The sequence below is a fragment of the Salmo salar genome, chromosome ssa03, assembly GCF_905237065.1.
Source record: "Salmo salar chromosome ssa03, Ssal_v3.1, whole genome shotgun sequence".
Taxonomy (NCBI): domain Eukaryota; kingdom Metazoa; phylum Chordata; class Actinopteri; order Salmoniformes; family Salmonidae; genus Salmo; species Salmo salar.
This window is the reverse complement of record NC_059444.1, coordinates 32,672,135-32,684,870: the sequence shown is the minus strand read 5'-3', so window position 1 is coordinate 32,684,870 and position 12,736 is coordinate 32,672,135. Positions and strand designations below refer to the sequence as shown.

The 12,736-nt window shown below is 41.7% G+C and overlaps 1 protein-coding gene across 4 annotated transcripts in view; it reads right to left on the bottom strand.

Annotated features, from left to right (window-relative positions):
* Window positions 1-265: 265 nt before the first annotated feature.
* LOC106599809 (gamma-1-syntrophin) overlaps window positions 266-12,736 on the bottom strand; it is a 71,124-nt gene continuing 58,653 nt past the window's right edge. For all 4 annotated transcript variants that reach the window (XM_014191139.2, XM_045714730.1, XM_014191137.2 and 1 more), the window contains 5 exons: window positions 6,871-6,942; window positions 4,387-4,539; window positions 3,625-3,717; window positions 2,529-2,639; window positions 266-2,153 (listed from right to left, as the gene is read on the bottom strand). In XM_014191139.2, the coding sequence (XP_014046614.1) occupies window positions 2,004-2,153; window positions 2,529-2,639; window positions 3,625-3,717; window positions 4,387-4,539; window positions 6,871-6,942 (579 nt within the window). In that variant the 3' untranslated portion in view covers window positions 266-2,003. The remainder of the gene's footprint in view (window positions 2,154-2,528; window positions 2,640-3,624; window positions 3,718-4,386; window positions 4,540-6,870; window positions 6,943-12,736) is intronic.

Genomic DNA, 12,736 nt, shown 5'->3' with positions numbered 1-12,736 from the left:
TGGACATTCCTGCAGTCAGCATGCCAATTGCATGCTCCCTCAAAACTTGAGACATCTGTGGCATTGTGTTGTGTGACAAAACAGCACATTTTAGAGTGGCCTTTTATTGTCCCCAGCACAAGGTGAAAGTGTGTAATGATCATGCTGTTTAATAAGCTTCTTGATATGCCACACCTGTCAGGTGGATGGATTATCTTGTCAAAGGAGAAATATTCACTAACAGGGATGTAAACAAATGTGTGCAAAAAAATTGAAAGAAATACGCTTTTTGCGCATATGGAACATGTCTGGGATCTTTTATTTTAGCTCATGAAACATGTTACCAACACAACATGTTCAGTATATTATAGAAAATATATATTCAAAATTCACCATGGGTCATCATTGAACTTGGTAAAGAGAACATAAGGGTATCAACTATTTAGTCTCTGTTGAAGACATCAAATTAATAAATGTCTTAATCCTTTCAAGTAATCCTCAAGTAATATTATACATATTCCTTATTTTCCTTTTATTCATTTGGATGTCAACCTTTATTTACATCTTAAAGATAAAGAAAATTAACATTACAGAAAGGGTTTATTCAGTTTTTGCAGGTTGTATTTAGAGCGATATCTTCCAGTGAGTAGAGGTAAAGACATTTTCACACAACCACATGTTCTGAATCTGGCTGACTGGGTTGGCTGTAGCTAGCACTTAGTCTGAATCCTTCTCAATGATTCAATTGACTTAATGATTGTGAATCCGCCCTTAAAACGAGTCCTGACCAGGTTGGGTGTGTGAGAGATTACCCTTCGCTGAATGTCTTGATTAAAAAAACACCTCTCGACTGCCCCTCTTCCTGACAGATTCATCATACCAGCACTCATCCCTGTCCTCTCCTCCACATCAATAAAAAAAGCTGTGCTTACATCCAAAACCTGAGCCATTTCTTCTCTGCAACTATCCATTCATTTGTTCTGTTGAAAGGAAATTGTATATAATTTGACATGATGTGATTTATATTTATACCATATCGGAACTACCTCAGGGGCAACAAAAATAATCTATATGACAAGAACACAGAATTAAAAGGTGCCATAGGGTTGATTAGTGTATACTCCATAATGCACACACATTTCACCGTTTATTTGTTGAATTAAAGGATGTTTTCAGATAAATCAAATAATATAGATTGGAGAAAACTAAGTGCTTTCAACTTCATTATACGACTGCACAAGAAAAAAAATACTAAGCTATGTAACACTGCAGTTCACATTCCCATCTATTCAATATTCATGAATCTAATAATTATTCATGATTATTAGGAAATCAATCAGTTTATTTGATGAAAAAAATGACTAACATTTCTGTATGGCTAATTAACACTTCCAGTGATAAATGTTGGCAATATTAACTTAGTGACCATCCTTAAAATTGCTATAATCATCAGAATTCAAATTGTCTTGAAATCTTTTGTCAGGAAGAAGATAGCAATTTGTTCATAGTCCTCAGTGTATGTACCTGTTCCACTTGAACCTTCAAGAAAATTATATTGTAGAAAACAGTTTGTCTCAATTTTAACCATGGATATACGATTGTGTTATGTTTATCAGCAGTGTGAACAACACGTGAATCATTGTGAATTATGTCTGAGGACCTACCCAAAGAAAAAAACAACAATTCAGAATTGTTTTGTCATCCATTCATTGGTTCTGCGTTCACTCCTCCATATTAGAAAGTTGTTTGAAGTACAGTGCAACGTACAGGTCCAAAAGTTCACTCAGTTATCATCCCTTTCTCTGATAAAATATAAAAATGTGTCTTTCTGGAAGAAAAAAAAAGAGGTGTCAATAATAGTACCAGTTACATGTTGGATTCACATGTCATACTCATTTGTTTTGTCTCCTTCTCTCTGGTCCATGATGTAGTGAAAGTGCAGTGTCGAGAGGGAGTACTCAGGGGAAGGAGAGGGGGTGAACAGGCTCTGTCAGGTAGAGTATTTGATTTTGGATGTCTGTGTATTACAGGAGACACTGGTGCGAGTGGGAGCCCCCCGTGGTAGTCGCAGCACCTTGGCTCTCCAGAAACACTGGATCCAGACAAGCAACTTTGGCAGCGAAGAACGCATGGATACAGTGAAGCACGGCAAAGAGGTTTGAAAATTCCAGCTCCTGGGAAACAAAAGATAGACAGTAAGTATTTCATGTTTTGTTGGTAGAGCATGGTGTTTGCAACGCCAGCATGGTGTGTGCAACGCCAGGGTTGTGGGTTCGATTCCCACGGGGGGCCAGTACAAAAAAAAAAAAAAATGCATGAAATGAAATGTATGAACTGTATTCACTACTGTAAGTCGCTCTGGATAAGAGTGTCTGCTAAATTACTAAAATGTAAAAATGTCAAATGTTTTGGTATAATAATAAATGTATGAATGCACAATACAGTATATCGTTGTTCACATTGGTATCAGATGATAGTGGCTAAGAAAACATGATACAAATATGGTATCTGTATTGGCTGATTTCACTTGAGTCAGAGAGGTTTGTTACCTTGGCTTCAATAGCTTTATTGTCCTGGTTTTGGAACAGAAATTTGATCTTGCTCTTCCCATCATCAGAGGATCCTTTCAGTTGGGAAAACTTGTATCTCCATAGCACTGCCTATATAGGGGAAGGAAGTAAATGTGGTTGGAGATGGTTTATAAAGAAGCTTATCTTCTCTAAGATGGAGTCAAGTGTTACGGTAAACTAGCTGTTATCTATCTATTTGATCCTGATTATTCCTCTTAAATTATATACCTATAATTCCCATATAACTGAATTGCAGAGCTAAATGATTCCCATCCTGTTTTTCCACCTAATATTTGAAGATGTACCAGACAGTGCACTTATAATAAGTCATAACCTCAGCAGGAAACCCAGTGTGGACTGTAGAGTCACCTGGAAGATGACATCCTGTTGTGAATGACGATTGGAATCTACTACAGAGTGATGATAAACTTCCTCCTAATAGTCAATCATTTTGTTTGGCCTGTCTAGAGAATGTGAAAGCATCCACGTCACCTTGTTCTAAACCAGTAGCCTGAGTTTTCAACATTGGGTAGGTCGGTTTTAATTTGTGTCAATAGAGATTGAGCGCTCCCTCTGTATCACTGTCTGTCTTTTGAATAGAATGTACATTTATTTTCCCAAGTAGAATATGCTAATTAATTTATTCACATTCCATACAAAACAAGATATACATGTACAAAACACAATAGGAAACAACACTTTTCCCCCTAGGGGCTCCACACAGATCTGAATCCTGTGAGTGCAGCACAAGGCCGGTCTCCTATCTGATTAAATTCTTAAACATTCCCCACCATGTGTATAGTTTTACAATTGCCGTTTAAATATGAATTGTAATTTCATGCTTGTTTTGATAAACAATACCCTGCCTATCAGCAGTAGGCTTGGCTACTGCAAGACTCTCTGGGGAGAGAAAAATAATATGCCTCGCTGTGTAGGAATTAGGCCAAGAAACACAGAGAACAATATAGCTGTCGATGTGTCCTGTTTGTCCACATTATGTATTCTAGCGGAGTAGTTCTGGTGGCTCTCAGACTTGGTAAATGTCCAAAGTTGATGTACCAGTAATGTAACTTACCTTTGAAGCAGCATCGAAACAAACAAAGCCCATACTGAAGTCTACGGTCAGTCCCATCAGGTGGCTCTCCATGATGCAAGCGTATGTTTTACACTGTGGAGGGGAAACAGTGCATGACGCTAGTCACTAGAGGTATATATATATATATATATATATATATATATACAAAACAATAAAGAATAAACGAACCGTGACGACAATGCAACTACACATAAACAATATCCCATAACCCACAGGTGGAAAAAATGCTACTTAAGTATGATCCCCAATTAGAGACAACAATTACCAGCTGCCTCTAATTGGGAATCATACACAATCACCAACATAGAAAAACAAACCTGGAACCCCACATAGAAATAATAAACTAGACTAACCCCCCAGTCACGCCCTGACCTACTCTACCATAGAAAATAAAAGCTTTCTATGGTCAGGACGTGACAATATAATAGACAGCATAATCTTCCACAGCTAAACGCACATAAATCAGTTGTTGTGAGAGGATGAGCAAGCTTGGCCTGTATAGTAGAGTATGCCACTGCTTCTCTTTATCACTTATAAGTTTATCTCCTACCATTGTTTAAGCAGGATGAGCCCTCCCACATAGCTCTGCCTCACTCCCCACCCCTACCTAAAAGAGTTTGGTTTTGATTGGTTTCAAGTGACAATTTTGATGACAGAGAGCTTGGATGTTGCTTTGGGGGGCGTTGTAACCTGCCTGGAAATTGATTTATGAAAAAGTTCTGCCTCTCATCTATTGTGTACCTGTATTCTCTCCACCTCCAGGAAGGTAGCCATCTGAAAGGCCTTCTCCCAGATGAGCAGCTCACACTCCAGCTCTACGCTGTAGAACATGTCCTCCCCACACTCCGTTTGGACACTGAAGCAGTGCTTCCGCTTGTCCAAGAGGTCACTGTCCTGAGAGAACCACGTTAGTCATGCCTGCCATCACACCTGGGTTCAATTGGTATTTGTTTTCTTTTAAATGCTTTGAGTGGTTTCATTGAGCCTGCCTGGAATGCCAGATGGGCGGGGTTTGTACATTTGGGACAATTCTATTGGTTCCATTGCCCCTGACAAGCTCAATCATAATCAAGTACAGTATTTTAAATGTTTCAAATATTATTTGAACCCATGTCTTGCTATCATGCTGATAATGTGCACAAGGGACAGTGAGTGACTCATACAGTGGCTTGCGAAAGTATTCACCCCCCTTGGCATTTTTCCTATTTTGTTGCCTTACAACCTGGAATTAAAATATATTTTTTTGTGTGTGGGGGGGGTTGTATCATTTGATTTACACAACATGCCTACCACTTTGAAGATCCAAAATAATTATTTTTGAAAGAAAACTTGAGCGTGCATAACCAATCTTTAAGTGATACCACAGATTCTCAATTGGATTGAGGTCTGGGCTTTGACTAGGCCATTCCAAGACATTTCAATGTTTCTCCTTAAACCACTCAAGTGTTGCTTTAGCAGTATGCTTAGGGTCATTGTCCTGTAGGAAGGTGAACTTCCGTCCCAGTCTCAAATCTCTGGAAGACTGAAACAGGTTTCCCTCAAGAATTTCCGTGTATTTAGCACCATCCATCATTCCTTCAATTCTGACCAGTTTCCCAGTCCCTGCCGATGTAAAACATCCCCACAGCATGATGCTGCCACCACAATGCTTCACTGGGGGGGATGATGTTCTCGGGGTGATGAGAGGTGTAGAGTTTGCGCCAGACATTTTCCTTGATGGCCAAAAAGCTCATCTGACCAGAGTACCTTTTTCCATATGTTTGGGGAGTCTCCCACATGCCCTTTGGCGAACACCAAATGTGTTTGCTTATTTATTTCTTTAAGCAATGGCTTCTTTCTGGCCACTCTTCCGTAAAACCCAGCTCTGTGGAGTGTACGGCTTAAAGGGGTCCTATGGACAGATACTCCAATCTCTGCTGTGGAGCTTTGCAGCTCCTTCAGAGTTATCTTTGGTCTCTTTGTTGCCTCTCTGATTAATGCCCTCCTTGCCTGGTCTGTGAGTTTTGGTGGGCGGCCCTCTCTTGGCGGGTTTGTTGTGGTGCCATATTCTTTCCATTTTTTAATAATGGATTTAATGGTGCTCGGTGGGATGTTCAAAGTTTGATATTCTTTTATAAACCAACCATGATCTGTACTTCTCCACAACTTTCTCCCTTGCTTAGTGGTGTTGCAGACCCTGGGGCCTTTCAGAACAGGTGTATATATACTGAGATCATGTGACAGATCATGTGACACTTAGATTGCACACAGGTGGATTTTATTTAACTAATTATGTGACTTCTGAAGGTAATTGGTTGCACCAGATCTTATTTAGGGGCTTCATAGCAAAGGGGGTGAATACATACGCACCACTTTTCCATTTGTAATTTTTTATAATATTTTAAACAAGTTATTTTTTTAATTTCACTTCACCAATTTGGACTATTTTGTGTATGTCCATTACATGCAATCCAAATAAAAAATACATTTGCAACAAAATAGGAAAAACGCCAAGGGGGATGAATACTTTTGAAAGGCACTGTATACTGTACCGTATGCAGATAAGAAATTCAGTGATACACTAAGGGGATGTGACACAATGGCTGGAATTCAATCAACATGCATTTTAGTATTTCATAAAATCTGTTTCACATGTTGAGAAATGTTGTTTCACATGTGTAATTCAATGTGTTATGGGTGGAGGGACATAGTTGACAATACATATAGAAATAACCAGTTATGTGCACGGCGCGAATGACCAGCTCACTCAGTATGTGACAACGAACCTGGCTGAATGAGAAATAAATAAGCGGAGCTGCTGTTGCTGCTGTGAGGATTTCAAAATCAAGTGTCATCTCCCTCGTCCCAGCAGAGACATGCTGCTGTGCATACCAAATGCACTCGTGAAAGAGCATTGCAGAAAAATTCAATAATACCAGCCAGAGTTTCAGAAAGTATAACTGCTTCCAATAGCAGCATTTTGAGTTTTACTGTTTTGCACTGTCATATGAAAGCGAAACCAGTGGTCAAGAAATTGCTAAACTCTAGCCTTGCAAAGACGCAATGTGTGTAGAAATTGTGCAATATCCACACATTCTATGTCACAACTCTTCCCATTAAAATGACAAAGGACACATAGCACAGATCTCTTCTCTTTTTCATGTCATCTTTCAAACACAGACCCTGAGATTTGCTACTCAGCACTTTCTAAATACACTACCTCAGGTGTAAAAGTTGTTGACATACCTTTAAAACTTTACACATGATCTCGTACACAGTGTAGCTTTTCTCTGCCCTCGTCCAGTCCCATGTAGTCACCTGCAACATTACACATTAAATACCCTTTAGTCTTCTATTCAGATGGATCCCTTTGAAATCTTTTTGAAGTGTAATTACATTGGTCTGTTTCAGTTTCCTTCACTTTAATCTTTTATATCCTACTTGCACACACTGTGTTCACACTCGTTACGGGTTACTTTTTCTCTCCACTTCGATGTTGGTTAGCATGTTAGCGCTATAGCTGAGGTGCGCACTGATAGGAGTCACCTCGTTAGCCACCTGTGCTGGACCAGCTGGTTTTTAAGAGCTGCTGGCCCAGTGCGTCGGGGGAAAGGAGATGTTGGGAGAGCTAAACCTCACGGCAGCTGAGGTAAGATTTCCAGCTCAACCACTTTAGTTAACCTGAGTTTTGATGTTTCCCTTGTTTGTTTTGCTCTATATTTTCTTTACTCCCTATCCTAAGTTGGTGTGGGTTTTTCTATCTGTGCTCCGGTGTGGTGATGAGGTCATCCATTTTACAAATGTTTTTCTCCATGGTGTAAGGGCCTGAAAAGTGAGCTTGCAACAGTGACCCATATTCTCCATATTCTCACTGGCAAACTCACAGGTGCAGTGTAGCTGCAATCTGTATTGAAAAGCGCTTACGTGCCCCAACAGATTTGTTTTCATGTTTGAGGTGTTGTCCTCCAACAACCTCTCTCTCAGCAAGCTCAATGGACCAGTGGCGGTCAGTGCCGTTTAAGATGAGGGAGAACGATTATTATTTATTTTTTCATGAGCTTGGCCTTATTTCTACTACAACATATTGGATCACTGTCATTCATATTCCATTCACCCAGTTAAATGTAACAGCGATAGGTTAAGGCTACTAAATGATACTCAAATTTTCCCTATACCCATCATGTGGTTGCTACAACCTAGCCCCCCATACTCATCTGGTGGACCGCAGACTAGTTCGGGCTTCAACCCCTGGAATCATATAAACACACATGAGAAGAATGCATAGAATTGCAGGAAATAACCTTTAATAAAACAACAACAAAATCTCAACTACTCACTATATTTTATGCACCGCAGTGCTAACTAGCTGTAGCTTATGCTTTCAGTCCTAGATTCATTATCTGATCCTTTGATTGGGTGGACAACATGCCAGTTCATGCTGAAACAGCTCTGATAGGTTGGAGGACGTCCTCCGGAAGTTGTCATAATTACTGTGTAAGTCTATGGAAGGGGGTGAGAAGCATGAGCATCCTAAGTTTTGTATTGAAGTCGATGTACACGGAGGAGGAAGGAAGCTAGCTGTCCTCCGGCTACACCATGGTACTACCTACAAAGTACTGTTGAGGCTACTGTAGACCATTGCAAAATACTGTGTTTTCATCAATTATTTTATTTATATTAAGTATAGTTTTATCTAAATGATAACTTTTTAAATGTTTGCATTTTTATGAAATTTAGTGAGGAGGATGGTCCTACCCTTCCCACTCTGAGGAGCCTCACTGCCTCTCACATAATGTCCAAACACTAGCTTGTTCGGACTAAAACCGAGAGACTCCTGAACAACCTCCTGTGCTACAAATAGCACTAGAGGCATCCCTTCATCCCAGTCTTTCTCGAACTCAAAGTAGTAAGCTCTCAACATAGACTGCAAAGTCTGATGAAATCTCTCAACAGCGCCTTGTGACTCTGGGTGATATGCACTAGAGGGGCAATGGGTAACACCCAACTTCTGTAGCACTTGCTGGAAGATCTTTGACATTTCATTTTAACCTTAGTCAGACTACACTATCTGTGGATATAAACGTTGAAAAGGATTTCACAAGGGCCTTAACAATACTGGGAGCCATGGTGTTTCTCAGTGGAATGGCCTTGGGGAAACGAGGGGCAGCACACATGATGGTTAAGAGAAAATGGTTACTACTCTTTGCTTTGGGCAAAGGACCAACACAGTCCACCAGAACCCTGCTAAAAGGTTTGTCAAAAGCAGGTATAGGCTACAAAGGTGCCACCGGCACAGTTTTGTTCGGTTTACCAGTCAGCTGGCAAATGCGACAGGATTTACAGTAAACCACAACCTCATGTTTCAGACCAGGCCAGAAGAAGTTACGCAGGATACAATCACACATCGTGTTCACCCCAAGATGGTCTACCATACTTCCATCGTGAGCCAACCTCTGTATCTCTTGTCAGAGTGTAACTGGAATGCCAATTTGAGATACACTGGGCCTATCGTTTGGACCAGAAGTGGCTTGAGAAAGCCATTTCCTCATCACAACACCATCTCTGTCAAAGTGACCCATGAGAACTTCATCAAACTCCTCCTCTGGACGCATCTCAACAAAAAGAGGGGAGAGGGAAGCATATTTTCTCTGTTCAGCAATTAGCTGCTTCCTAATTCAACTGTAGGGAACCTCTTCTTTCAGCGGTCCTACCAACTCGCTCACCTTTGGGGTTTTCAAAGGAGAGGTCAACTCAGGTTTCCTGAAATCAGGAACACACAAAGGTCTCAGACAGATTAAACATGGTGGGATCGCTGACATTCTCCTCACTAGACTTGCTCTATGCAATCAGTCTTAAACATAGCACGTGTAACAGCAAAAACTGGGAACAATCTAGGGTATTTGTCTGATAAACCCATCACGTTCCTCTACTCTGCCCACAAAAAAACAGGATTTGGCACAACCTTCCCTCAAGTCAGATTGCTGCCCAAAATGAATGAGACCCCTTTCACAGGTAGGTTAGGCCTCACTCCAATGACCACAGGATTAGAAACAAGGTCAGACTTGAGTTCCACAATAAAGAAAGAAACTTTGATGCAGCCCAGCTCCACGCCTTGAACTAACACACTGTCACGAGTTGCTGACGTATCAGATAAAGGCAGAACACCCTCCAAACTGAAGGATTGGGCTGCCACAGTGTCTCGCAGTATTTTAACCGGCTGCTTAACATCATCACCACTCTGAAAAGACACAAACCCATCAGAAACAAAAGGTTCATACACAACTGATAAAAAAGTCTGGCTGCACGCTCATCTTGTTCTTTTCTGTATTCTAACTCAAGTTCCTTTTTCTTGTAACTCAAACTTAAATTTCTGTTGCTCTAATTTTGCCTTTAGTTCTAACTCCCACAGTTGCACGTCTTCAGGGTTTATTCTACCACCCGTATCACCCTTTTCATCAGCCTCTCTCTGAGAGTATTTCCTTCAGCACCAAAGCAGCATTGAGTACATTTTCGACCACTACTTTTGGATGGACAGAACACACTGATGTCATAATGCTTTGCAATGATGATCAGATTCGGCTTTGTACAGTTATATTGTAATTCCCAAGTTGGGTCTTCACAATGCTTCCAAATCAAAAAGTCACTGGTTTTCCTTTTTTCATGTGTGTTTATGCAACTTTCACACCGATTTCACCAATCTTAAAACACCTATGTTGGTTGTCAGTGACAGAAAGTCTACAACAAAAGTTATATTCTATTGGGTTGTTGGCGGTAGGTGCGCCCGATTCAGCTGCCCTGCGCACCAGGTAGGCAGCTTTTGCCATTTTTAACAATTTCATGTGTCTGAAGGTACAAACTCTGCCTTCCCGGTGTGCCCGGAGAGCAAATTAAGTGCACTATAGGCTTACTGCTGGACAATCGGATGTCTCAGATTACCGTGTCTGCAGTAACGTAGCAGGCATTAAAGAAAGCTACAGCAAAGTTCACACTGAGTTTTAAAACTACGACTAGAGAGAGACTGTCAACGAATACAGCAAAGGGCTGTTGTTTTTATGAGTGAGTTCATGCTTAAGTTCTCACTCAGCACCGTCAATACTCTCGATTCAACACTTTTATAAACCACAAATCTGAGCGTTCTTCCTATTTCCACTCAGCGCTACAACAAGCACTGCAGCGGTAATGAATGAGTAGGAAAGTGTATCTATAGGATTGCGCTTTTTTAATATCGAGGAATATTTCTCTTTCTCTGTTCATAGGAGTAACAACATGAATTTGTGCATGAGGCAGAAATAATGGGGTGCGCCTGGAGTTTCACCATTAGCTGAAAGACGATGTCCCTTTTTGGTCAGTGTCAGTGGAGGAAAGAGAGAGTGGAGGAATGTTGAGAGGTGCTCCCTCAGTCTGCTGCTCTCTCCCTCCACTGAAACTGACCATCAGATGAAGGCACCATCAGCCCTGTAAAATGTAATTAAAATAAAAATATTTAAACGCTCACTCAGCTGTGCCTCACAAGTAATACAACAATGGATCTATTACCAGTGTGATCATATTGTTTACCTCAAATGTTGAAATATAATTTAAAAAAATGGCCGAACAACAATGCATTGGCAGAAATATGCGGTGATAACAAGTACATATCCCAACCAGAAGCCATGGATTACAGGTAACATCCGCATCGAGCTAAAAGCTATAGCTGCCGCTTTCAAGGAGCGGGAGACGAATCCTGACACTTATAAGAAATCCCACAATTCCCTCAGACGAACCATCAAACAAGCAAAGCGTTAATACAGAATTAAGATTCACCGGCTCGGACGCTCGTCGGATGTGGCAGGGCTTGAAAACTATGACGGACTACAAAGGGAAACCCAGACGGGAGCTGTCCAGTGACGCGAGCCTACCAGACGAGCTAAATGCCTTTTATGTTCACTTCGAGGCAAGCAACACTGAAGCATACATGAGAGCACCAGCTGTTCTGGACGACTGTGTGATAACGCTCCTTTAAACAGGTCAACATTCACAAAGCCGCTGGGCCAGACGGATTATAAGGACATGTACTCAAAGCACGCGTGGACCAACTGTCAAGTGTCTTCACTGACATTTTCACCTCTCCCTGACCGAGTCTGTAATACCTACATGTTTCAAGCAGACCACCATAGTCCCTGTGCCCAAGGAAGCGAAGGTAACCTGCTTAAATGATTACTGCCTCGTGGCACTCACGTCGGTCGCCATGAAGTGCTTTGAAAGGCTGGTCATGGCTCACATCAACAGCATCCTTCTGGACACCCTAGACCCACTGCAATTCGCATTCCGCCCCAACAGATCCACAGATGATGCAATCTCAATCGCACTCCACACCGCCCTTTCTCACCTGGACAATTGGAACACCTATGTGAGAATGCTGTTCATCAGCTACAGCTCAGCGTTCAACACCATAGTGCCCACAAAGCTCATCACTAAGCTAAGGACTCTGGGACTAAACACTTCCCTCTGCAATTGGATCCTGGACCTGCTGACGGGCCGCCCCCAGGTGGTAAGAGTAGACAACAACACGTCTGCCATGCTGATCCTTAACACTGGTGCCCCTCAGGGGTGTGTACTTAGTCCCCTCTTGTATTCCCTGTTCACCCACGACTGCGTGGCCAAACACGACTCCAATTATTCCAGTTATTCTTATTGTGTTACTTTTCAGTCCCGTCAAGAAACTGAAAATATTTGGCATGGGCCCCCAGATCCTCAAAAGGTTCTACAGCTGCACCATCGAGAGCATCCTGACCAGTTGCATCACCGTCTGATATGTCAACTGGTTGGCATCTGACCGTAAGGCGCTACAGAGAGTAGTGCGAACAGCCCAGTACATCACTGGGGCCAAGCTTCCTGCTATCCAGGACCTATATAATAGGCGGTGTCAGAGGAAAGCCCATAAAAAAAGTTTTCTCTGCTACCGCACGGCAAGCCATACCAGAGCGCCAAGTCTAGGACCAAAAGGCTCCTCAACAGCTTCTACCCCTAAGCCATTAGTCTGCTGAACAATTCATAAAAATTGCCACCAGACAATTTATATTGACCCCCTGTCCGCCCGGTCAAACTGAGCAATCGGGGGAGAAGGGCCTTG